The sequence below is a fragment of the Labeo rohita genome, chromosome 13 (assembly GCF_022985175.1).
Source record: "Labeo rohita strain BAU-BD-2019 chromosome 13, IGBB_LRoh.1.0, whole genome shotgun sequence".
NCBI lineage: Eukaryota > Metazoa > Chordata > Actinopteri > Cypriniformes > Cyprinidae > Labeo > Labeo rohita.
The window spans coordinates 871,181-899,133 of NC_066881.1; the positions used below are offsets into that span (position 1 = coordinate 871,181).

Genomic DNA, 27,953 nt, shown 5'->3' on the forward strand with positions numbered 1-27,953 from the left:
TCAATTTCTCCTAAAGGTGCCTAGAACCAAACTGAGTTTGAGGCAGCCAGCCTTTATATTTGCAAGTCAACATTAAATGTTTCTTTCACATGCTAAGGGAAATGGGTTGTGGGTTAAGGGTTATAAAAATATTATGAAATTGTATTATAATGATCAAATTTGATTAAAAATGTTTAGATATTAAATAAATCAGATAATCTTAATCATGATTTTTGTGAAGAAATTGCAACCTGTTCTTTGTAATGTTAAAACAATTAAATGTATTCATTGTGGGCAGATTGGTAAAATGTTTCTGTTGTATTCTTAGAATACTGTATCTGTGTAGCAAATAAATGAAGAAAATGCATAGGCAGACATAACTTAATATGTATTAATATGTACATGCATTTATGTGTAACAAATAAAGATGCATTGTCTAATATTCTTTGTCTAATTTGCACAAATTTGTCTTCCGTTTCAGACCACACATAACCTCTCACCCTTATACATTAATACAAACCCAGTTGTGCACAGACCTCATTTACACCAGTCTTACAGTTCAGCCTTACAATGCTATTGGATTCTAGATTTAAAAAATAGGTTTGTTTGCCATTAACTTTGCTTGAAGCACATCATCTTGTTTTGCTGAACTGGATAAATCAACAGTCAAGTAAGTAAAATTAGTAATACGTCTAGATCATGCAGATATTAAGGTATTTTTGAATATTTGAGTCATTTTAGATTTTCATCTAGTAATGTCAGTATTGTAATTTTGCAACATTGGGTCAAAAGCAGCAGAGAGTGGTGCACTGTGTTATGATACATTCCTTTTGTAACCATCATAAATTTTTATGTGACTTATGCCACAGTAGATCTTCTGTTGGCTCACACCAGATGGGATCTCCATTTCCCTTGTGCATTGATGAGCCTTGGGTGTTCAACACACTGTTGCCAGTTGTGCTTTGTCAGCAGACCACTGTTGGTAACTTCACACCACTGCCGACTGGAAGCAACCCACAAGCCTTGTCACTTAAGAGATACTTCAACCCAGTCTCCTTGCCATAACGATTTGGCCCTTGTTAAAAGCACTCAGATGTTCATTCCTGCCCATTTCTCTGGCATCCAACATACTGATTACAAGAGCTGATTGTCTGCCTACCATTGCTTTCCAATCTACCCAGACCTTATCATGCTTTGGCTTAAAGTCCCACTACTTCCACAAAGCATTTCAGCCATAGTGAGAAGACCCTGCTCATCAGCCTAGTCTGATGGTTCCAAATCTGGTGGCCTCAGTTCTTACAAACCAGGTGGTCCCAAGTCTGGTGGTCTCAAGTCTTCCAAGTACAGTGATCTCAGCACTTCCAAGTTTGGTGGTCTCAGTGCTTCCGAATCTGGCAGTCCCACATCTGGTGGTTTCAGCACTCCCATGACCAGTGCTCTCAGTGCTTCAAATTTCCAGTGGTTTCAGCGCATCCATGTCTGGTGGTATCACCACTTCCTGTAAAATGAATGAGTTTCTTACACCTCTCTACTGGAATTTTGGACCATTCTTCTTTTGCAAACTGTTACAGGTCATTCAGATTTGAAGGATGCCTTCTGCCAACTGCTGTTTTGAGATCTCTCCACAGGTGTTCTATGGGATTCAGATCTGGACTCATTGGTGGCCATTTCAGAACTCTCCAGCACTTTGTTTGTAACCATTTCTGAGTGCTTTTTGAAGTGTGTTTCGGGTCATTGTACCGCTGGAAGACCCATGACCTCTGGTGGAGACGCAGCTTTCTGATACTGGCCACTACGTTGCGCCCCAAAATCCTTTGTTAATCATCAGATTTCATGATACCGTTCACACAGTCAAGGCATCCAGTGACAAAATCAGCAAAGCAACCCCAAAACATCTTTGAACATCCACCATGTTTGACAGTAGGGTCTGGAGAGACTGTAGTGTTCTTTTCTTTGAATGCCTTTTTTCCTGCTTCCCAGAAGGATTGTGGTTTTGTCACATAGGTTTTGGCAAACTCCACTCTTGCCTTTTTATGCCTTTGTGTCAGCAGTGGTGTCCTCCTGGGTTTCCTACCATAGCGTCCCTTTTCATTAAGATGGCAACGCATATTGTGAGCTGACACTGTTGTACCCTGTGTCTGCAGATCAGCTTTAATTGGTTTGGAAGTCAGTCAGTTCTTTATCCACCATTCAAACAATCCTTTATTAAGTGCCTAAGGTGTGTCTCAATACAAATTACAAGAGCATCACATGCTTGAAAAGCGATTATTTCTTATGATTTTGACAAGGTCCCAATAATTTTGTCCAGTCTTTTGAGTTCCAGTGAAATTTGATCAAGTTTGACTTTTCTTCTCTGTTTTTTTGTGTGTTTGCAGTGCAAACAAAAACAATATGCACATGAATACCAAAACATTTGCAATTGGAACAATTTTCTGAGAAAAGTGTTGCATTTTCTGATAGAATTGCAAGGGTGTCGATATTTTTGGCCATGACATATAAATGTACATTGTACATACTATTCAAAAATGACCATGTCACTGTACATTTTATGCCTGTTGTGTCCTTAATATTGTTGAAAAATAATAATATATTAGGTTTGGGTATAGGGTTTAGGGTTCTAAAATATCTATAAAATGGTATAAATTAAACGAAATATATTTATGATATAATAGAATTATTGTATATATTGTATTATATAATTTATACTGTGTATTGTAAATTTCTATATCAGGAGAGATGACTGAGGACAATGGCGAATTATTTGCAGATCCTGAGCACCACTGACAAGCATCTAATCTTGTAAAAGGTGTGGTAAATACTAGGGATGTCCCAGTTTTCAATATAATATCGAATCGTTTGGTACGACATCCACAGTTCAATGCACGCTTGTGAATTGCGATTTTGTTTTTTGGTTTTGCATTTAAATAACTTCCTTGTTTTATTTCTCTCGGAATTTGCTGTATGTATGCCCACGATTTAATGTTATATCTTGTTTTTGTTCAGTTACAGCAATAGCGATGCCTTTATGTATATTAGAGAAGCTGGAACAAAACATCATCAGTGCTTTCTCTTTGACGCATATGTGGATTTTCTGCACGAGGGCGCCCTCTGGCATCCAGTATGAATGAAACCCATTCTATTTTGCGTTAAAATCAAAAAAATAAAGAAAAATTAAGCAGACATATACTAAACCATGCTTTTTCCAGTGTACAGAGGTTATGGGAGTATTTTGTTAATTTGTTGCAAAAAAAAAAATAAAAAAAAACACACTGAAGTGGCAAGATATCAGAACTGAACCTAACCGAAAACCATGGTTAAAAACCAAGGTACTCTAGTATACACAGAGCACTTGCGATCTCAAATCTCGAAAGTGAAAGTAAAAAGCGATCATGCATTCATATTCATATTAATAGCGGTTCCCTTGTTCCCCCAATTTATATACAGTATGATTACCCAACGATATAACTGCGAGAAATAGTTCTGAAATATATATTTTCCTCCCATCTCATATTTATTTCCTTTAGGGGTTCTGTAGAACATGTCATTTCTATGTCATGTCATGTCTATCGTCTATCGGCCCAAACCTAATATGTATGCAACAGTAATACCAGTAACAGTAAGACCAGGTTGATAAATGTTGTTCTATTAAAAATATAGAAGCATTTTCAATAGTGTATGAATTTATGTATCACTAAATATCTTGACAAAAGACTTTAAGAATGAGGAAATTCATTTTAAATTAATTTAACCAGATTTAGCACTCTACGCTTTACCACATTTTTAACTGAAATGTATTTTTTCTGTTATGTATACAATTATTGTTGTATTTCAGATTTTCACAGGAATTAGATTTGTTTGAAGTTAATTTTCATTCAGTAATCTAGGTAACTTTTTTTTCTCTCCATTTACAGATACATACAAACATACAAACATACTTGTGTAGTTAGTGAGGTATACATGTTGTGGACTGATAGATAAAAAAAAGTACTGATATCAGATTGATACTGGCTGCTATTCAGAATACATGCTTAGATGTGCTTCAACTATGACATGTCTATTTTTTATGCAATACTTATTGTCACTCAGATCTTTTATAATAAAATAGCTCACTTATGAAGTTGAACTGTGTCCATTCACCCTTGCACATACACACAAGGTATATATTTGTGAATGGGGGAGGGGTGGGGTGGCCTTCTCTATTACTATTATTTGACAATCATAATATATTACTATTAACAAAACATGTTAACAAGGCAAAGTAATATAGTGGGTGAATGAAATTATTCTGATTCCTTAGTGCTTGCTCAGCAGATACATATCTTATATAAACAGTATAGCTGATTTGACTGATTGTTTAAAAGTAGAGGGGAAAACTTTAGTTTGTTAATTCTGGGAAACAATTATGAGCAAAAATGCTGTGTAATTGTCATTTGTTCTGTCACGCTGATGTGTCCTTGATTACTCAGTGACTCATAGTACACTGTATCTTATCATGTCTAATGTAATGATTAACTGTAAACATTATCAATGGGCAGAAGATTATAATGTGAGAAAAAAGACCTTATGAAAATTCTGCTCTCATCTTGAGAAATTTGGAAGTTGTTTTTAGGCATAAACATTGCATGTATATTTTTGTAATATTCTTACCCTTGTTTTAGTATTAATCTCTTCTCATATGAGCAGCATTTAGAGTGATGTTCTCTTTGTACAACATAATTGTCCATATCTAATCTAATCTGTAAAGCAAGAATTTACAGACAATTTTCTCTCTCTCTCTCTCTCTCTCTCTCTCTGTATGTGTGTGTGTGTGTGTGTTTACTTTACCAAATGCCAGGGCTCATGTTCTTAACTTGCTGCAACGTTTGTGGAATCCTGAACAGCTATATATGGATTTAGATATGAAACAGCATGAAGAAACACAAAAGACGGATAGTCTATTCTGAGACAATGACAAGAATAATACACATTTTATCCCAACATAACATTAACCACAGGCAGCTATCCTTTGTTTATGTTTCTTGAATGATTTTATTTGAAAGACAGGAAATGGCAGGAAACCCTACGCCCCTAAACCCACAGAAGCAGAAAGAGGGAAATGTGTCTTTCCCGCTGTGTGTCTCTCCTCCCCCTCTTCACATGTACATGACCATGGTGAATCTGGACTTTAGACGGATGAGTAATGAAAACTCAAGAGTAATCTCTAAACTGTTTCTTTTTGAAGAAGTGGGGAAAGGTTAAGCTCATTTTTATGCATTTATTCAGACCGGACGCTCTGAGCCAGCATTGGCACTTGGATGAGCTTGAGGGAACCGATGTGGATGACGTCTTAGAGGATTATTTGAATAAAGACTAAAGTTAACAGTAGTTAGGGATATATAGATCAACTCCAGGTTTATGTGACTTGTCCACCAGAATTAGAGCTTTATAGCTTAGAGAATCAGTATAAGTTTACAGCTCAGAGTGTCAGCCGGTGTTTGTGTCCTGTGAAAGAAAAGGATCATCTGTTTTTGCTGCTGGTCAGTGGTGATGGAAGAAACATGTCTGCTATTCTAGACGAATACTGCGGATCCATTTTCTGGGTGAGTTTTGTCAGCTTCTGTTTTAAGGAGTTTCTCATTTTCACATTTCAAGTTCTGAATGATAATACAGTGAGATTTCACTATTTACGACAGTGCAACATATTACAGCGATATTGTAAGATTCATAATCACAGGAAAGAGAGACCGAATTATATTTTAACCTTAAGTAAGAAAGAAAGAAAAATAAATTAAACTCTTTGATTTAGGGGTACAAAAGAATTCAACACAGTTTTAGCAAAAATCATTGCAAATTTCAACTTTGTCGAACAGCTATGAACTTATTACGTTTAGACTTTCAGTGCTCAAAGATGTTTCTTTAATATTATACTTTATGATCAAAAGATAAGTGTAAAATGCAGGTGACACCCAAAAGTGGGACATTTTCACAAATTACAAAAACATAAACAACACTGAAACACAAAGTACATAGGCATAAAAGGTCTGAAAAAGCTAATGTCCTGCACCTACATTTTGTAAAATAAATGACCGTAATAGGTGAATTCTGGAGAAAAAGCATTGTATACTGATAATAATAAAATGAATTCAGTCATACGTTGTTTTGCGTCTGTAGCTACTATAATCTATGTAATCATTAACAGTCTGACCGAGTCAGCAAAATCACTCTGACACACTGAGTCACAGTGAGACTGCAGATGGACTCCTGCCAGTCAGTCATTTCACTGACGTCATGCCATTCATTCAGTCTTCCTCACTCATGTTTGTGTGTGTGTGTGTGTGTTTGTGTGTGTCAGAATGCCTCGTACCTGGAGCGCCCGGACCCGGATCTGCCAATATGCGTGGAGCGAACGGTGCTGGTGTGGCTTCCGTTAGCTTTCCTGTGGCTTTCCACTCCGTGGCACTTTGTTAATCTTCTGCAAGAAAGCAGCCAAAGCTCCGCTCTCAAAACTGTACATCGGCAAACAGGTGAAGTTATAGAAAATATGAACAATTTAACAACATTCATTTGAAACTATTTATTCAGAGATTGAACAAATGAACAACAAGTGAAAACTATGTGACAGTAAGTCACATTTAATAAAATGTAAAAATACATTAGAAACATTTTGCCTGCTTCAATCAAAAACACTCATAGTATCAGCTCACGAATCGTTTCTCTGCACTGTGGACGTTAAGAGACTGTTCTCAGATCTGTGCTTTGCAGTAAGCTGTTTCACTCAGATATATGTCACAAATTCACACCCTCTGTTTCATGCTGACTTTAAAGTAGAGTTCACCCAAAAATAACAATTCAGTCCCTTTACGCTTACCCTTGTTGAGCCAAATTCTCCACATGATGGTTAGGGTCCGCTGCCACTGCATGGCCAAAAAATATATATATATATTTGTGACTATATAAGTAATTTTGTGACAGGCGGAATTTACAGTTACCCTTACGAAAAATAAGTTTATTCAAGTGTGCTACTAGTTCTTTTAAACTAAAAACAAAGTATACTTTCAGTCTACTTTTTATATACTTCTCAGAAATATACTTTAAACGACATTTAAGTATACTTGACTTATACTTAGAAAAAGTCTAAATATATTTGAGCTGTACTTGTGCTTAGTCTTGTTCATAGACTTTTTTCAGCTTTTTGTTCAAAATGTTGTTTATTTATTTCTTTTTTTTCTTTCTTATGTATGAGACTTACCCACAATCAAGTGTTTATAAAAAAGAATGCATGGAGCTAAAATAAAATGTTTTTGTTTACAAGCAGATACACTGTTCTTTTGATGTTTTGTATGTGCAGATATTCAGATATTCACAAATGAATACCTGAATGTGGACATAGTAGTATACTTAAAGTATAATGTAAAGTTCACTTAAAGAAAACTCACAAGTATACTTGCAGCATAAAACTAGTAGTTTACTGAGACTATACTTCAAAGTGTACTAAAATGCAGTACAAACTAAAAACATTGCTGTAAAGTTTACTACTGTTATACTTAAAGTATTCTTAAAAGTATACTTTTATATACTAGAAAGTGGGCCAATTTAGTCCCAAGGAGTACTGAAATAGTACACTTACAAGTATACTACTAGCACATTGATATTTGTATACTTACACTTAAAAATATACTTGAACTTTACTTAAGTATACTTAATAAAATAAACTTTAAGTATACTTCTTTTTGGTAAGGGTACTTTCGCCCATTTAAAGTAGCTAATGGTAAATAAAGTTGTCAGCTGATCTACAGAAACAAAAACAGAGAACACTTTTATAATTTAGTCAAAACCCCAAAACAAAGTTCTTTAGCAGCGCGACCCAATGTTTTGCAACTTTTTACTTTTGTCTGAATTACTCACATCATTCTCACATCCTGGCTCTGTTGTTGTTGCTGTGCAAAAGGTCGTGGCTGGCCTGCTGTTTTTGACAGCGATAGCGGAGCTGGCACTCACTCTCGGTGAAGATTATGGGCCGTCGAGCGATTCCACAGCTCAAAAACATCCAGCGGTGCTCTACACCAATCCGGTTCTGTTTGCCGTCTCATGGGTAAAGTTCCTAAATATTTATTTAATAAGCCATGTAAACATACACTTCACATTTACAAGCAGAGATAAAAATCGCTCAGTAAATAACTGAAGATGTTAATATGTTGGGGGGCTTGTGTTTGTGTAGATAGTTGTGATGCTGTGCCAGGAGTCTGTGCGGCGCAGACAGAAATCTGTGGACTCCGGGAGTCTCTTCTTGTTCTGGCTGCTTCAGGTGGTGTGTGCCGTCTTCCAGTTCCAGACCTTACTGAGAGACGCACTGAACAAGGTACTGACACCAGCACTCACAGCTCGACATCTGCCTTTGCTGTGGAGGATTACTTGCAAATGCTATATTAAACAAACCGATCAACACAATTGAACTCTGAGAAAGGTCTTTTTGTGTAATTGTACCAATGTCCAGCTTGTGCTTCACGTGTCTTTGATTTTTATCAAGTAAACGTCAGAATAAATCAGAGTGACCACTCATATTTAGAGAATTTTATATCAGTATCTGCTATATTGTCATAAAGATCTCACTGATTTACATTACAAGCATTAGAATCTCATCCTATAAATATTAGTGTCTGCACCAAATTCATATTTTTTTTTTCTCAGTTTCTCTCTATATCATACAGTAATAATAATAATAATAAAAAAAAACAATTGCAATTTTTTTCATTAATATTTTAGATTTTGTTTAAAAGTTCAATAAATAGTTCATTTTTTCCTATGTCAGGCTTTATTATATTACTTATATAGTAATAAGGTGTGTCATTACACCAAAATGTTATACAGTAAATTTAACACTTTACAGTTTAACACTTTAAGTTCATAATCCTCAATATCACCACAAAACAAATCACTTCTTTATCTGACAGCTATTATATGTGACTCTGGACCAGTCATAAGGGTAATTTTTTTTTTTAAATTGAGATTTATAATTTTAATATGTGAAATCTGAGGGTGCAAAAAAATCAAAATACTGAGAAAATCGCCTTAAAGTAATATTTATGGTAGGAAATTTCAAGGTCCTCTGAGCAAAAATTATTCCAGAAGACAAAACCTAAAGTGCACTAACAAAAAAGTATCTGCACACACACGCACAAAAGCAAACATTTCAGTCTATGCTGGACTATCTTCAGTACTAAAGAACTGTTATATGTACCCATCTTTACCCCCAAACGCATAAAGTGAACTCAAATAGAACAATTTTTTCCATGTAGAAAATCTCATCTGGCTGACTGTTCATATTATTGTCAGTGACCTTGTGTTTTTTTGTTTTTTTTTTATAATAATAATGATACTACTACTACTTTGTAAAATAAACATTATTAACATTATGAATTCTATGAATTGACATTTGTTAATGTATTATGAACAATCATGGATGAATAATCGTATATTTATTTATTATAGACAAATGCTATAAAATGTTGTTCATTATTAGTGCATGACAATGTACTTAATGCATGAAGTAATGTCACTGAATCACACATTATTGTACAGTCTCACTGAAATAATCGTGTATTTGTTGTACATATGTTTCTCCACAGGATGAAATCGCCGATCTTCCGCGGTTCTGCCTGTTCTACATCAGCTATGGACTGCAGCTGATCGCTTTTGTTTTATCAGCCATCGCTGATGTTTCACCTGAAGTTAAACAAATGTCAAAAACGGTAAGGAAAGCGTGTGAGAAACCTCAATTGTAATGTCACATAAACATGCCGTAAATGAGTATTTGTCCAATTTATTTTCTCTAATTCTTTGCAGAATCCCGAGGCTAAAGCAACGTTTCTCAGCAGAATCACCTTTAACTGGTTTAACAGGTGGATCTGAGTTTACTTCAGTTTGATTAGACCAACTGTTGATGACTTTCTGCATGCCGCTGTTATGTCTGTCCAGTACAACTCATATACTGTATGCGCTAAGGATTAATCTATCATATGCATAATACTCTTGTGAATCTTGTTCCTCAGCATGGTGATCAAAGGCTTTAAGAGGCCTCTGGTTCAGGAGGACATGTGGGATCTGAATGAGGAGGACTCCACTCAGACCATCTGTCAGCAGTTTCAGGATGTTATGGCAAACGAGCTGAAAAAAGCCCGCACCAGGCTACAGCAGAAACAAAACAAACGAAAGACTAAGACTGATCATCAGAACGGCTTGGCCAAAGGAGTCAGTCAAGATGTTCTAGTTATGGTAAGAGCTGCATAATTAGTGCATAAACAGCTCTCAGCATTACTGCTAATGACTAGCATTGTCTAAGAGTGTGATTCATTTGTAGCCAACTACTACTGCCACAATTACTATGGATTTGGACCAACTTAAAAAAAAAAACAAAACAAAAAAAAAAAACATTTTCAAAAAATGTCTAAATAGTCACAGCCAAATGTATTAGATTTTCTCAAATTCTAGTTATGATTTGTTCAAACTTTTTAGATATTTCTATTCCCAATGACAAAAACATGCATACATAAGACAAAATGTATTTAATGTAAGTTAGTATAATATTTTTTGGCTGTTTGCATGTTATTTTCACCTTAACCAAAAATGTAATTAGTTATAATAATATATAATACTATAATCATGTTCACTTAAGATAAAACCAAACTTTTTGTTAGTGTTTAATTTAGTTAACTTGTTATCAAGAAAAACTTGAAAATCTTATTATATGTTGTGATGCCTTTTTAAAATATGCACCATGCTTTCTGTTATGTACTTTAAAAAATACATACTAAATAATGGTGTTTTCTTTTAGACAAATGAAAGAAAACAAAACCTGGAAACTATATGATATTCGATTAAACCCATATAAATTCCTCTTTAAAGAATTAATTTTTAAGCGTAATCAAAACAAAAGAATCTAAGGAGCAAACACTAACTGTGGCACTCTCAATATTTTAATATCTAATTAGGAGGAGACAGGAAAGAAGAAAGAGAAGAAGAAGAAGAAGAAACAGGATTCAGAATCAGACTATCCTGATTCCTGGCTGGTTCCCTCCATTGCTAAAACCTTCAAAGGTGTGCTTTTAGTGTCTGCCTTCTACAAACTGATACAAGACCTTCTGTCATTTGCAAGCCCACAGATTCTCAAGTAGGTGTCCTTCTGCATTCGTGTCATTTCCAGATCTTCTCTGGTACCACAAGAGTTTTTTGAGTTATATCTTATGATCCGTTATTACGCTGTTAGTTCTTTACTTGGTGTTTCTGAAGTTGCTGGACTGCTTACCAATGTGAGATGTGGTTTGTCACAGGTTAATGATCTCCTTCACTCAGGACAAATCAAGTTACGCATGGACCGGTTACCTGTATGCGGTGCTGCTTTTGGTGGTGGCTTTTTTCCAGTCGGTTGTTCTACAGCAGTATTTCCAGCAGTGTTTTAGCCTGGGTATGAAAGTACGCACAGCTCTCATGGCTGCTGTTTATAAGAAGGTACACGGATAGATCTCTCCATTGCATCAATTTGTAGTGCGGTATTTGTGATTGTATCACAGCCAGTGAATGATGTTGTGATTACCGCTTCCTCTCAGGCATTGGTCGTATCTAACGACTCGAGGAAAGAGTCGACCGCTGGAGAGATAGTCAACCTGATGTCAGCGGACGCCCAAAGATTTAACGACGTCACCAACTTCATCCATTTGCTGTGGTCGTGTCCGCTGCAGATCGTTCTGTCCATCGCTTTCCTCTGGATCGAGCTGGGTCCCTCTGTCTTGGCCGGTCTGTTGGCCATGGTGCTGATGGTGCCCATCAATGGCTGGTTGGCCACCAAATCCAGGGGCTTCCAGGTGATTCAGTTTGCTTCCTTCATGCCCTTGTAAAAGAGTTATCTGTTTGCAAAAGAAATATAAAACACTGCATCGATATCCACTAAGGGCAACGTGTTTCTTTCAGATGGAAAACATGAAATTTAAAGACTCGCGCATGAAAATTATCAATGACATATTGAATGGAATAAAGGTGAGTGGTTTCTTGTGCTCCTCTAACATGCTTCAAGTCGTATATTTATTTTCAATCCAGTCAAACGAGAACAGGAACGCCTGACGTCTCTGCACATTTTTCACTTCTTTTTGTCACTCGTGTGGTAGGTGCTGAAGTATTACGCCTGGGAATCATCTTTTGAGGCTCAGGTTCAGGAAATTCGAGAGAAGGAGCTGAAAGTGATGAGGAAGTTTGCCTACCTGTCATCTGTGTCCACCTTCATATTTTCATGTGCTCCAGCTATTGTGAGTATCAGAATGTTTTATATATGAGACAGCTGTTTGTTGCACCAATGTATTTGTGAGTCAAAGTAATATCGGCACTAATCAGACATTGGAGGATGTATACACAGTATGCACAGTAGAAAAAAATTACATTTACATTTAGACATTTAGCAGACGCTTTTATTCAAAGTGACTTACAAAAGACTGACTTTTTTTAAATAATATGATAAATAAAAAGAAAACAGATAGAATAGAAGAAGAAAAAGCAAGCTAGTGTTAGAGGCCTTACAAAAAGAACAGAGAAGCTAGTGTTAATTTTTTTTTTTTTTTTTAGAAAACAAGCAGTAAGTCTAAAAGGGCAAGTATTTTAATTTTTTTAAAGAATAGAATGAGAATATAGAGTGCTAGAGTTAGAGGGTCAAATAAAGATGTGTTTTTAGCTGATTCTTGAAGATGGATTGAGTTGGGAAGGTCATTCCACAAGGAGGGTACATTTAATATGAAAGACCGTAAAAGTGATTTTGTGCCTCTTTGGGATAAACAATAATGCCCCGTACACTTGCAGAACGCAAACTTCTAGAGGACACATAAGTCTGAAGTAATGAATTTAGGTAAAGGGGTGCAGAGCCAGTGGTGGTTTTGTAGGCAAACATTAATGCCTTGAGCTTCATGTGAGCAGCTGTTGGTAGCCAGTGCAAATTGATGAAGAGAGGTGTAACGTGCGTTCTTTTCGGCTCATTAAAAATGATTCTCGCAGCTGCATTCTGGATTAGTTGTAAAGGTTTAACAGAACTGGCTGGACAACCTGCCAAGAAAGCATTGCAATAGTCCAGCCTGGATGGAACAAGAGACTGAACAAGGAGTTGTGAAGCATGTTCTGAAAGAAAGGACCTGATCTTCCTGATGATGAATAAAGCAAATCTGCAGGACCAGGCAGTTTTAGCAATGTGGTCAGAGAAAGTCAGCTGATCATCAGTCACCACTCCAAGGTTTCTGGCTGTTTTTGAAGCAGCTATAACTGGATGGTGAAATTGTGATGAAATGATGGGTTTGATGGAACCACAGCAGTTCTGTCTGGGCAAGGTTGAGTTGAAGGTGAAGGTTCTTCATCCAGCAAGAAATGTCTGTTAGACAATCTGAGATGCGAGCAGCTATCGTCGGATCATCAGGAGGGAATGAAAGGTAGAGTTGAGTGTCATCGGCATAGCAGTGATATGAAAAGCCATGTTTGTGAGTGACAGAACCTAGCGATGCCATGTAGACAGAGAAGGGAAGTGGACCAAGAACTGAGCCCTGAGACACCCCAGTAGTTAGATGTTGCAACTTGGATACCTCACCTCTCCAAGATACCTTGAAGGAGCTGTTTGAGAGATAAGCTTCAAACCACTGGAGTGTGGTTCTTGAGATAGGGTTAATTTGCCAATAGGGTTAACAGAAGGATCTGGTGGTTAACAGATCCAGCGAGATAAGAATTGAAGATTTGGAATCCGCTCTTGCAAGTCTTAGGGCTTCAACAACTGAGAGCAAGGCAGTCTCAGTTGAATGTCCACTTCTGAAACCAGACTGGTTGCTGTCCAGGAGGTTGTTCTGTGTGAGAAAGACACTCGATTTACTTCAATAAATTATAAACAGAAAACAAGCAGTAGGACTACATACTCTACAGTCTGATCGCTGCTAGTCTAAAACTCATTTCATATTTTTGACTAAAGCTGAAGTGTGTAAACTGCTTGAAAATAAAGACTTTTATATTTTGTAGTCATTTGATTGACTACAAAAATAAATGTAAACAATATAAACTACTGAGATGCAGCTCATATCATATCATATCATATCATATCATATCATATCATATCATATCATATCATATCATATCATATCGTCTACAGGTCTCTCTGGCGACCTTTGCTGTATTTGTGTCTGTGAGTCCTGATAACATCCTGGATGCAGAAAAGGCTTTTACTTCCATTTCACTCTTTAACATACTGCGCTTCCCACTGGCCATGCTTCCACAGCTCATTTCCATCATGGTTCAGGTATAAGAATGAACACATGCTGTTATATTTATATCTAAGCGTTTTATTGCTACCTTTCACTAAGCTTTGTCTGCAATTATATTAAAAACAATCATTGAAATAATTAGAAATCTGTTCTCTCTGTACTTTGTTCAGACCACTGTCTCTAAGAAAAGACTTGAGAAATTTCTGAGTGGCGACGATCTGGACACAATGGCAGTATCGCATGACGACAGCCACAGTAAGAACTCATGCTACATCATTTTCTATTAAATTCTTACACAAACTTCAGAAAAAATATATAACTTTTGAAACACTTCTCTGTGACAGGCTTTTGACAGAGTTTTAGAAAATCTAAAAGCTGATCAATCACATTTTTGACATACTCATTAGTATTTGCAGTAACAATTGTTTTTGAATAATTGTCATTTAACATACTGCAAAGAACATACTTCAAGTCAACAACAGTAGTTTATTCTGAAATCTGAGATAGTGATCATAATGTTCTCATAATTCCTGAATTAGGTGCCGCCGTGAGCATTACTGAAGGCACATATGCCTGGGAAAGAGACACAGAACCAGTTCTGAAAAAGTGAGATTTGCCATGTTTTACCTCAACATTACACTTTTATATTTTTACACTGTTACAGTATACAACAGATGCAACTAAAAGTGTTATTTAGTATTACTGCTGTCATCAGCTGTTTGTTTGCATGCACGTGTGTTTTTTTAACCAGTGATTATTTTGTTCAGTGTGTCTCTGGACGTTAATCGGGGTCAGCTGGTGGCAGTGGTCGGGGCTGTGGGGTCTGGAAAGACGTCGCTGATATCTGCTCTCCTGGGAGAACTGCACAGCCTCAAGGGTCACATTAATATCAAAGTAATCAAACAGATCTTATTATGAAAATATTTTTTTGTCTAGTTTCAGATTCAGCTCTGCTTGAATGAATAATATCACTCTTATTTGCTGGCTGGAGCGTTAGTTACGATGTCTCTCGTGCTCTCTCAGGGGTCTGTGGCGTATGTGCCGCAGCAGGCGTGGATTCAGAACGCCACTCTGAAGGACAACATCCTGTTCGGCTCTAATCTGGAGGAGGAGCGTTACCAGTCTGTGGTGGATGCGTGTGCGCTCGGGCCAGACCTGGATCTTCTGCCAGGAAGGGATCAAACTGAGATTGGAGAGAAGGTAAAGTGTGTGGCATGTTGATGATAAATAGTTGGTAACACTTTACAATACGTGTGCACAAATATGCTAAAATTCATGATTAATTAATGCACAGATAATCACGAGTTAATGTATAGTTCATGAAGAACTAAACCATTTATTAATGATTACTACATCAGCAACTAATGAACATTCTATATGATTCATAGATTAATCAATAAGTTGTCATTAGTTATATGTGTCATAATGTATTGTTCCCTAATAACTTATTTTATTAGCTAATGATGTAAATCTTATGTTAATAACCACAGTGGTCAAAGCTATGTACTTCAACTTCTAGTTGTCTGCTTTAATTAATCATTAGCTAGTGATTTGCAAAGATATCATTATATTATGACTTTACTTGTTGAGGCACATGACTAACTAATTCTAAATCCATAACCACAGTGACATATTACTTAACAATTAGTTAATAGTTCTGTGCCTCAACAAGTAAAGTCATACCAGAATGATACATTTGCAAATCATTAGCTAATGATTAATTAAAGCAGACAACTAGAAGTTGAAATGCGTGTCTTCAACCCAGTGTGGTAGTTAACACATGAATTTGTTGTTCATTTGTTGCTGATGTAGTAATTATTAGCAAATGGTTTAGTTCTAGTTATATATTAACTCATGATTACCTCTGCATTAGTTAAGCATGAATTAATGCATATTTGTGCACATGTATTGTAAAGTGTTACCAAGTAGTTTGCCTTTTTATGTCGATTTGTTACTTTAGAGCAATGGATTCTAACCCTTTATCCACGAATCACTCCTTGCATAACAAAAAGGCCTGAGGCTGGTCACCATAAAGTCACAGTTTGCATATCGGGTTCAGGCAAGGTTGACAAAGGGCATCTTGCCAGAGGCAAGGAAAATATTTGAAATATACAGTGCCTGGGCCAAAAAATGGGTTTAAATGAGCAAATACTGATAAGTGGATAATTATGAGATGAGGAATGGATAATTATTGCAGTGTTTGACATGTTTCTGGCAAGTTGTATGCTTTGCAACAATCCTTTTAATCTTAACTGATGCAGTGGCGTAGCTATTTACTTCTTAAACAACCATGTTGGAAGACTTATCCACGTGAATAGTCCACTGTAACAATGTCAGGATTCACCAGGTTCAATTTGCTAAACATATGGATATATGGAATCATTTTCATGTATGAATTGGTTGTTAATCCTAAACCCATTCAGTGTCTTCGGGATATGCTGGAGTGGACTTTACACTGACTGCCAAAAAGGTGGCCAATCTTTCACAACTTGAGCCTGATGAATCTTGCCATTTTCATCCTGGAATGCCAAACATTCAATGCCAGAAACATAATAATCACTGCAATAATGATTTGATTTTACATATTTGCTTATTTAAATACAGATGATGACTTATTTATGGCCAGGCAGTGTAGATAACAGTTAGATTTAGACTCTCATATCATCATAAATATGAAATGCTTATTCTAAAACTTCAGCAATTTTTTTTTAATTTTGATTACATTCATAAACACATACTTAAAACATGCATTAATTTACCATTAAAACAGCTAATTAGTTAAAGTTTATCTCTGGCAGTCCACCATCAGTATTCACATAGTTGTTTTGTGGTTATAAACATCAACAAGCACCAGTAAAAATAAAAATGCAATAGTCCTACATATCAACCATGAAGAGTGTTTTCAGGATATTTTGCCATTTTAAGGTTATCGACACATCAGAAGTATATCGGTTGCAAACTATACTGACTTGTCAATATATACTATACTAGATTTGTCTAGATTTAAAAAATGTTGCACATATTTCATTGTTGATGTCCGGATTAGTGTTTCTGGAGAAACACCAGCATAATTTTGGATGCTTCCCACATTTCTTGAATGTCTGACTCATCTGTTTCAGGTCTTTGTGTGTCCAATGGGCTGATGAGGTCAATTATTTGATTAGAAAGAGTTCAGATAGTGCTAGTGCAGTGCTCTTGTGCCTCCAGGAACAGAGTTTGGAAACTCTGATCATCGAATCTTTCATTTTTCATGTTCTGTATCAATCAGGGCATCAATCTGAGTGGTGGACAGAAACAGAGGGTGAGTCTGGCCAGGGCAGTTTACAGCTCCTCAGACGTGTACCTTCTGGATGACCCACTGTCTGCTGTAGACTCACATGTGGGAAAACATCTGTTTGAAAGGGTGATCGGACCCAAAGGACTGCTCAAAGATAAGGTAGGAGACAATACTTTGTCTATACTTCAAATTGCTACAATTTGACTGACAGATTTTTCTTCAGACTGGATTCTCAACCAATCTCAGACGCAGACTGTGATGTGTAATCATCCTTCTCTTTCTCTGTAGACTCGAATTCTGGTAACACATGGAATCAGCTTCCTGCCGTATGTAGATGAGATTGTTGTATTGGTAAACGGGGCTGTGTCTGAGGTAGGATCATACGACGGTCTTCGAGCCAGTAAAGGAGCTTTCTCTGAATTCCTAGAAACGTACGCCAAAGAAGAAAGCAGCAATGCCAGTGCCAGAAAAGGTTTGTCTCCCATCCAAGTTTCAAATCTAGTTTCAAATATTCTTATTCTATTCATCTGAACACATTCTGAAAGCTGTACTGTAGAGCTCACAAGGCCTACATGCTTCAGCTGTGAAAGCGTGGGTTGCTTGGTTGCTTTATTTCTTAATACACATTGCCTTTTCTTCATGCCATTCTGTTTGTGAATGGCCAAAAGTGTCAACTAACAACCACAACAATTCAGCCATAAAACTGCTAAATAGTGAAAATAATTGTGTAATGCTACTGTAAAAAATAAATAATGGCTGATTTTTAATGAAGACAGCTCTTAAATTCGCATAACATTGAAAACATTCACAGTAAGCATTCACAAATCTGAAGGCAAAATGGTCACAGAAACCTCTACCGTAGGTGACTGGTTGTGTTTGTGGCAATATTAATAAAAAAATAAAAATAAATAAATAATGCAGTGATCAACACTGTGAAACTATTTGGGCAACTTTGGGCATACTCAATATACTATGACCTATGATCTCTAAAACATTACATAAAAATAGTCCTATACGTGAAATGCACAGTTTTGAAGTATGTTTGCATGTCTGTTAAAGGAACACGCCGCTATTTTTAAAAATAATCTTGTTTTCCAACTCCCCTAGAGTTAAACAGTCGAGTTTTACCATTTTCAAATCCATTCAGCTGATCTCCGGGTCTGGCAGGAACACTTTTAGCTTAGCTTAGACCGTTAGCATCTCACTCAAAAATGACCAAAGGGTTTCGATAAGTTGCGATTTTCTAGGCCGATATGGCTTGGAGCGCCTGAAAATAGTCTCCCTGTGCAAACAGGTGGTCACGTTGGTTATGTTGATGGAAATTAGCCTATTGTCAGGTGCTGCGTAATATCATTGCGCCTGCTGCACCCATGGTACGGCAGCAAAGTTCCTTGATTATTATGCCGAAATGAGAGTATAGTCATATCGACCTAGAAAATCTGAACTTTTCATTTTCAGAATCAGAATCAGAAACAGCTTTATTGCCAAGCATGCTTACGCATACAAGGAATTTGTTTTAGTGTCAAAGGCTTCCAGTGCACAGAGACAACAACAATAACACACAGAAAATAAAAATAAGATGAGAATAAACAAGTACACATATGTAAATGTAAACAGACAAAAATTGCAATATAAGATTTAAGAAAATAAATAAATTGTATATACAGTTGTGCTGGAGATTATACAAAAATAATAGAATAGAATAGAATAGAATAGAATAGAAAATAGAACAGAATGAGATGCTGGGATGTACTGAGATGTAGGTGGTAACAAATAAATATAAGGTTATTGCACATATTTTTATTGCAAAATGGGGCATTTAACTGTTCATAAGATAGATTGCCTGAGGGAAGAAACTGTTCTTATGTCTGGCTGTCCTGGTATTTGTGGCTTTGTAGCGCCGACCAGATGGCAAAAGTTCAAAAAGGGGATGACATGGATGTGAGGGATCCAGAGTGATTTTCTGAGCCCTTTTCCTTACTCTGGATGTGTACAGTTCTTGAAGGGAGGGCAGGGGAGCACCAATAATCCTCAGTCTTTCTGTCAGCCTTAGCACACAATGTAACTACAGAAGGGTCAAGTTTTAAATAGAAAAAAATATGAGCGAGATGCTAATGGTCTAATCTGATTCATTGATCTATGCTAAACTATGCTAAAAGTGCTACCGCCAGACCTGGAGATCGGCTAAATGGATTTGAAAATGGTAAAACTCAACTGTTTAAGTCTAAGGGAGTTGGAAAATTAGGCTATTTTAAAAAAATAGTGGCATGTTCCTTTAACATCAAAAATGAAAAGAAAAAGTCTCTACACACATAAACTAACTTTATTTGTTGTTCTCATTGTCCAAAAAGCATCAGCTCAGGAGTCAGACTACGAGCAGATTGACATGCTGCCGGAGGGTTTTGAGCCACAGGCTGATGACTCTCCTGAGGACATTGTCTCAAACACACTAAAGAGAGAAAACAGCTTGCGTCACAGCCAGCGGCACAGCAAACAAAATGGAAGGTAAAATCAACACACCATAGACTAATGGTCCACATATCAGAAGAACATTTCTCACTGATATAATTGAATGTTGCCCCAGTTGAGGAATTATTCTCATGATCTTTACATATGCTGCCGAAATGCACATTCTGAATAAAAAGCACTTTCTGAGCAACAACAGACTTCATTGCAGGAGTGCATTTTTGTATTCATCAAGACAGTTTTATTTATATGTATATTTTTTGTCTTTAGTGTGAAAGTGAGGAAAAACAGCTCTGTTCGATCCAAAAAAGACTCTGGTGATAAGAAGGGACAGCGACTGATTGAGAAAGAGGCAATGGAGACAGGAAGGGTACATATTAGTAACTAAATGCAGTTTTGATCTTCAGTGCTTTGTTATCCATTGTTCCTCACTAATTTTGTGCAAATTATTTTTTGATCCATATACCAGGTCAAATTCTCAGTGTACCTTCAGTATTTGAGATCTATGGGCTGGTGTTACGTCACCTGGAGTTTCATGTTCTACTTCATCCAGAATGTGGCCGTCATTGGTCAAAGCCTGTGGCTCAGTGACTGGACTGAGGATTCTGTAGAATATTTCAACACAACCTACCCAAATCATATCAGAGACATGAGAATAGGTGTCTTTGGAGCCCTGGGATTGGCCCAAGGTATGAGCAGAAAGAGGTTTAATAAATCCTTTATGAAAAGAAAAAAAAAATGAAATAGAGGACAACCTGATATTTTGTGGATTTAAATAATACCTGACTTTCTGTTGGGTTAATGGCTCTAATTTTGAAAATTGTCCGGCTTGAAGAGTAAAATATTTGTGCTGAATTCACACGCATTAGCTTCTCCCTGTGTCTAACGGCCAACGACTCTGATGTAAATTATGTGCCAAATTTATTGAACTTTTAAGCATGCCGAGATCTTCAAAACACCTGAAATACCAAAATATATTGTTTGGAATTGAATATGGGTGGTGGTTGGAAAGAGAACAGACAAATATACCTTGCAAATAAATGGATATGCAGTATGACATTATGGTTGTCAGAAAACTTTGCAAGACCAGTCTTGATGACGTTTCAACAAAGACTTGAATGGAGCATCAGGAAAAGCATAACCTAGAGAAATGAGTTCATCATAACTTTTTTAGCCTTTTTTGCCTAGTCCATGCACAAAGTGTTTCATTCACACATTGCAGCAGAGTGCCATGTTAAGCCACATTCTTTTGCACTAAATTCATGGTCATGTGATTGCAGACTTTCTCTACTAGGTTTAGTCAGTAATTTGGATGTGATGCAGGAAAACAGGCCTTGTAGAATTTAGAGAGTGAGATGAAGAAAGTGTGATTTCTGTGTCTTTGGGAGGGGAGATCAAAGCTCTCTGTGCTTTAGCTCTTTGTCTAAAAATACTGAATGGCATAGCGAGCATCAGACTTTCGTTTCACAGAGAAAAAAATGGTGGACAAAGCACACGAATGTTCCTTTGTGGCTAAGTAATTGTATATCTTTCTCTGTCAGGTTTTCTGGTGTTTTTTGGCACTATACTCCTAGCCGACGGATCCATTTCTGCATCCAGGACTTTACATACAAATCTGCTGTCTAATATTCTGAAAGTACCCATGATGTTCTTTGATACCACACCTTCAGGAAGAATAGTCAATCGTTTTGCTAAGGTATACATGGACCTAATTTAACACTGAACTTGATTTTGAGCATGATGCTTATGCTTATGAGCAGGGGTCATCAGACTTGGTCCTGGAGGGCTGGTGTCCTGCAGAGTTTAGCTCCAACCCTAATCAAACACACCTGAACCAGCTAATCAAGGTTTTACTAGTGTAGGTAAACTTGAAACTTCCAGGCAGGTGTGTTGAGGCAAGTTGGAGCTACACTCTGAAGGCCCTCCAGGACCGAGTCTGATGAGCCCTGCTCTAAAGCCAAAACAAAGACCAACTAAATGTAATTGTAAAGTTGTAGCCTATAATTAATATATTGTGCAGTATGAAATATGAACCACAGATATACAAAACTTTGCCAGTTCTTAAACTGATTCCCCCACCCTGTTTTGGCTTATATTTAGGATATATTTACAGTGGATGAGATGATCCCGATGTCCTTCAGATCCTGGATTCTCTGTCTTCTTGGAGTTGTAGGGACCTTGTTCGTTATTTGTTTGGCTACTCCAATCTTCACCGCAGTTGTTGTGCCAATGGCTGTTGTCTACTACTTTGTCCAGGTAACACAGCACTCTGTATGGACACTAGGTTTTTAAAACATTGCAACAATTTTCTCTTACATGCAGCACTGCATTAGAATCAGCCGTCAGGTGACAGAGTTCCAATCTGTCCTTCTGCTCTTCAGTAATTTTGCATTAATTTGCTTCCTTTATTTTAGAGGTTCTATGTTGCTACATCCAGGCAACTCAGACGACTGGACTCTGTATCCCGATCTCCCATATACTCACACTTTGGAGAAACGGTATCAGGCCTCTCTGTGATAAGGGCGTATGGGCACCAGCAACGTTTCCTAAAGCAAAATGAGGACACCATTGATCAGAATCTCAAAAGTGTCTATCCTTGGATTGTTTCTAATAGGTCAGAATTGGTACTATATATAAAGTTTTTTTGTCAAGAGATAAGTCTGTTTTGCTTCATAAGCACTGAATGCTGCTTGTTGGGTTTCAGGTGGTTGGCCATGCGTTTGGAGTCACTGGGGAATCTGGTGGTGTTTTTCGCAGCTTTGTTTGCTGTGATCTCTCGTGACTCTTTAAATAGTGGACTGGTCGGGCTGTCCATCTCATACGCCTTAAATGTAAGTTTTTGATTATGAGCTACTTGTGGTAGTCAAATAACCTAAAGTGTGTTAAGTAACACTGCTTGTGTTCTTATTAGGTGACTCAAACTTTGAATTGGCTTGTCAGAATGACATCAGAGTTGGAGACCAACATCGTTGCTGTGGAAAGAGTGAGGGAGTACGCAGAGATCCAAAATGAGGTGTGATTTTTTTTTTTAAACTCCAGTGGGCTTGTAGAAACACTTTCTTAAGGGTTTATCAATAAGTCAAAACCTTCATATGGAATTTTTCCTATCACTAATTATTCATGTTCTAAATTTTAAAACGTCAAGAGGAGCATGCACAACTTTACAAGAATGACTGTTTGAAGTCTTTGCTGAAATAGCATGATCATATTTCACCTAAAAGAGCACTAACTCATTGAAAATTAATACATTATACTTTATTTATGTACTTCATGTTTTACCATATTTGAACAGATTCAGTGATTTCAAAAACCTTAAGTGGAATTGCAAAAACATTTTCTAAATTCTGTCATTTTAGTGTGATAATATTTGTGTTTCCAGGCTGCGTGGCTCACCACTAATCGTCCTCCAGATGACTGGCCCTCTGCTGGGAATATCCGATTTGAAAACTACAAAGTGCGATACCGGCCAGAATTGGAGCTCGTTCTCCAGGGAATCACATGTGACATTAAAACCACTGAGAAGGTGAGGAGACATACCAGATTCCTTCGTTTTGTTTGTTCTGTGAAATATTGAAAATGCCACTTGTTTTTCCCCCTCTTCACCCAGATTGGCATTGTTGGTCGAACTGGTGCAGGCAAATCCAGTCTGACCAACTGTTTGTTTCGCATTATTGAAGCTAGTGAAGGTCTAATCCTCATCGATGGTATTGACATCGCCACACTGGGGCTTCATGATCTCAGGAGCAGACTTACCATCATTCCACAGGTGCGTGTGCGAGTACACAACACACGTTTACATTCACCAAAGGTTTGCCTGTTAGCACAGTTGTTACCAAGGGTTTGCAGAGAGTTTCTTTACTACTGTTCAAGAAATGCAAACCTCTGGCAATTATTTGCTTTTTGTTAGCCACATTTTTTCTTTGTGGGGGTGAGTAATCCTGTATTTAATTACACTGTTAAAAGACCATAGTGTTATGAGACCATAGAATAAACTACTAAAACTATACCATACACTCACCACATGGTCACCGTTGTTACAAAAATGTTTACATGCATAGCCCAAAAGTTTTCTTTTTTATTAGACTTAATTCCCTGAATCTGCAATAATCCTCTGTGCAGTAATTCTGTTAATTTGACATTCTGGTATAGGCTCACTTCAACTCCACCTATTTCAGAAACAGCTTGTCACTGGGGAAATACTGGGGACTAGTTTGTTTCTTATGCTGCCATTGAAAATGTCCTATTTCCCACTTATGAAGTCGTGATTACGAACTCATCACATTCAAGTGCTTTGTTGTCAGAGAGAATAAAATGTGATATTCCATTGGCTGACACTCATAAACATTCACTGTGCTAGATTTCGGTCAAATACATGCTTAATTCACAGTTTTAAAAACATGCAACACGACTCAAATGATTGTTCATATACATAAATAGGCACTACTTTAACAACAAGGTTTATGACAAGTTTTTGTTGAAAAACATAAATAATAATAATAAAAAATAGCACTGATAGCGCAATCATTGCCCCTTCCACCATGTTTACAGTTTATGGCTCGCCCAACTTGGAAACTCAAAGTACCAAAATAATCTCAGAATTTCCCAGTAGTAAATATGATCTGAGAGGCTGTTCACAGCCAATTTCCAATAAGGAAACTCATATTTAAGGTAATTCTGGTGAAAGCAAAATTACCCCTAAACCAGGGTTGGGCATTTCTGGTGCTCATTGTGCTCTATCCAGCAGAGTTTAGTTTCAACTCCGATCAGACTCGCCTGTAGTTAGGTAGTAATGCTGAAGACCTTGATTAGCTGGTTCAGATATGTTTCATAAGGGTTGGAGCTAAACCCCAGAGTTGGCCACCCTTGCACTTAACAGTACATTTTAGCATTTCAGAATAGTAATATGTACCCTTAAAGTACCACTACAAACTTTTTGGTTTCCATAAGGTATGAACATCCCTTTAAAGGTACTGTCCAAGTAAGAAGCTGTTGTATCCCTACAACACAGTGTGATAGTTGGCAAACACATAACTTAATCATTTACCCCAATGTTTATTGGACACTGTTGGGAATTAGTTGAAATAAGCGTCCGTTTGTGAGCTGGGGTGAGAAAGCACTTCGTCCCGGTCCAGTGACGATCAGTGTGGATGTGAGTTGTGGTTCTGTGCTTTGAGTTTCTGGTAGCTGAGCTTCCTCTGTAATGCTGAATTAAGAAATGCTATGTTTTTTGTGTGTACTCTGTAAACACTCATAGAAAAAAAAAGGTTACAAAAAAATGAATTCATGATTTCTCACATTAATTGTTATGGTAAAGGGTGTGACAATTCCGGAACAAGCTCTAAGCAGTTTGCCAGTCACAACAGAATGGGTCAGCTAAGCAATCAGAGCACATTTCATATTTTGGAAAGACTTCATGACAGGGCATAATAGGACCCCTTTGACAGAATGCTGAAAATGAATAAACAAATGCTTTATCACAGGACCCAGTACTCTTCTCTGGAACTCTGCGGATAAACCTGGACCCTTTTGAGAAGTTCAGTGATGAGGAGATATGGAACGTTCTGGAGCTGGCTCATCTCAAAGATTATGTCGGGGGTTTGCCAACAGGACTTCAGCACGAGGTCTCGGAGGGTGGAGAGAATTTAAGGTTTGTGAGAAGTACAAACATGAACATGTTTATATGCATTGAACAAATGTGCTTTGAAAACACACAATACAAACTAGTGTGTCTCGAGGCTGTCATATTGAGTTTTCAGTCATAGTACAGTAATAATAGGGGATATAAAATGTTACTAGTGTATTGTTTTAATTTCCAGATGTATGTGTTTAGTTTCTGATGTTTGCATGTTTATGGTTTGCATTAGTGTTGGTCAGAGGCAGCTGCTGTGTCTAGCTCGGGCCTTGCTCAGGAAATCCCGTATACTCATCCTGGATGAAGCCACGGCGGCCGTGGATCTGGAGACAGACGATCTCATCCAGAACACCATCCGCAGAGAGTTTTCCCATTGTACTGTGCTCACCATTGCACACAGGCTGAACACCATTTTGGACAGTTCACGGTGAGCAGCCTTCGAGACAAATCAATTTTATATGCTTAGAGCTCATTTCAAAGCAGGTTTAAGAGATATATTGCAGTACTACTGTTTTAAATTCAATAAGACTCTCATTAGCGGTTCTGTTTAACGCTCGACTTAAAATGCCTCAGGACATTTGTCTGTAAATCCTCAGTAAGCCTGCGGAAAGCAGTGTGGCAAAAAAAAACTAGGCCCAGTTGGCATAGACTACTGTTATCATGATACCACAGTTTCAGTATTCAGTACTATTCCCAGGAAAATGAATATTTACAAAATATGCAGTCAACTTTAAAAACTTAATTATTATGCTAAAATGTATTAAATACAGTAATATGTTAAAAACACAGGTATGTGACCTTTAGGTATTTTTCAGTAAAGTAAAAAATGCTTTTAAAAAAAAATCAATAAAGACTCAGCAATACTCAGTAATAAAGAAGCACATTAGAAGCAACAGAACATTGAGTGTCTCTACAGTGAGTCCTGTATTATTCTGTGGACTCCACTAGACATCCAGACATTCAGTGACGACAGGCGGTTTTACTGTAGATTGATATCTGCCGGGCAGAAATCTATGGAATGCCAGTTTTGTTCTTGTTCTGGACAGTGCTTGCTTGTTTGTTTTTAATATAAAAAGTTCTATTTTTGCCAAATGTAAAAGCCTTTTCACACCAAAAGCCTCAGGCTTTGAGAAAAGTAAATTCATGTCTGTACAGTAAACTGCAGAAGAAAAAAATGTCAACTCTTCAGCAATAAAAAAGGAAAACAAATGTTAGATTATCTTGAGTAATTTTTGCTTATTAGTATGGTTGAAATGGATCATCAAAGGTCGGCAGCAAAGACACTGGTTACTAAAATGGTATTAAATGCATAAAGGATATTTGTATTATTTAACATATTTAATTATTGCAGGTTTGCATCATATTCTGAGTTGAATTTCACAGTTTTTTTTTTTTTTTCATTTTGAGGAATACCAAATCTGAGTGAGATGAATTAATGCATGTTCACATTTATTCTAGAACTAACATCTTACTCTCGATTTTTCTCAGCGTGGGGACAGGAGAGCTTTTAATCAATAAATGGGGGAAAAAGTAACTGGTGTTACTTATTTGAAAAAAAGTAACTCAGATATTTTCTTGTCAATTAAAAAGTAATGCATTACTTTACTAGTTACTTGGAAAAAGTAATAATATTATGTAACTTGTGTTACTTGTAGTGCGTTACCCCCAACACTGACAGGAACAGGTTTGACACCCCTGACCTGCACTGTCCATTATTATATCCGGATGGCCGGATGGTACACCTCTTTCAGGAAGCTATAAATGGCACATATGCCTTCATTCTAAAGGCCCTATAAAATGGCAATAAGTATATTAGGACTATGTTTATAAACTAATCTAAGGATACATTTTATTCTATTCTCAGTCACAACAAATAGAGGCACACGGCTGAGAATTGTACTGACCTTTCCTCTTCTCTGTTTTTGTAGGGTAATGGTTCTGGATGCTGGTAAAATTGTGGAGTTTGATTCACCCAGTGTATTGCTTAACAACAAACAGGGACATTTCTATGCAATGGCTAAGGATGCTGGAATCAAAGTGACGGAAAAGAGTACACCTAATAGTGTTTCTACTAACCTATGATGTTCAAAGTTTTTGTATTTCTCTTTTAAAACTTTTACTAGTCTTGAGGACCAAAAATAATAAAATGTTAAGCTGTTATATTATTATTTCTCTGTAATCCTGTTATTTTGTGTTGATGTGTTGATATGGATTTATATGTTGTGGCAATAAAGTTTATTCAATTTTGCATTTTGCAGATGCCTATAGTATGTATTTATATAAAGAACGTGTGACTTTTGCACTCATAAGCTGAATAAAATGACTGTATTCTGGGTTTGATACGTCA

The 27,953-nt window shown here is 37.0% G+C and overlaps 1 protein-coding gene across 1 annotated transcript; it reads left to right on the top strand.

Moving 5' to 3' along the window:
- Positions 1-5,100: 5,100 nt before the first annotated feature.
- On the top strand, positions 5,101-27,861 carry abcc2 (ATP-binding cassette, sub-family C (CFTR/MRP), member 2). The gene is given in 33 exon segments (XM_051126171.1): positions 5,101-5,558; positions 6,311-6,423; positions 6,425-6,482; positions 7,907-8,050; positions 8,177-8,317; positions 9,585-9,707; positions 9,802-9,857; positions 10,008-10,230; positions 10,947-11,125; positions 11,286-11,463; positions 11,562-11,816; positions 11,923-11,988; positions 12,117-12,254; positions 14,120-14,266; positions 14,402-14,486; positions 14,771-14,837; positions 14,999-15,125; positions 15,255-15,431; positions 17,500-17,667; positions 17,797-17,980; positions 19,860-20,013; positions 20,245-20,344; positions 20,444-20,663; positions 21,516-21,670; positions 22,075-22,230; positions 22,389-22,588; positions 22,679-22,805; positions 22,886-22,987; positions 23,354-23,497; positions 23,582-23,740; positions 25,455-25,621; positions 25,839-26,033; positions 27,535-27,861. Coding segments are annotated over 33 exon segments (4,704 nt in total). The 5' UTR covers positions 5,101-5,516; the 3' UTR covers positions 27,689-27,861.
- Positions 27,862-27,953: the final 92 nt, after the last annotated feature.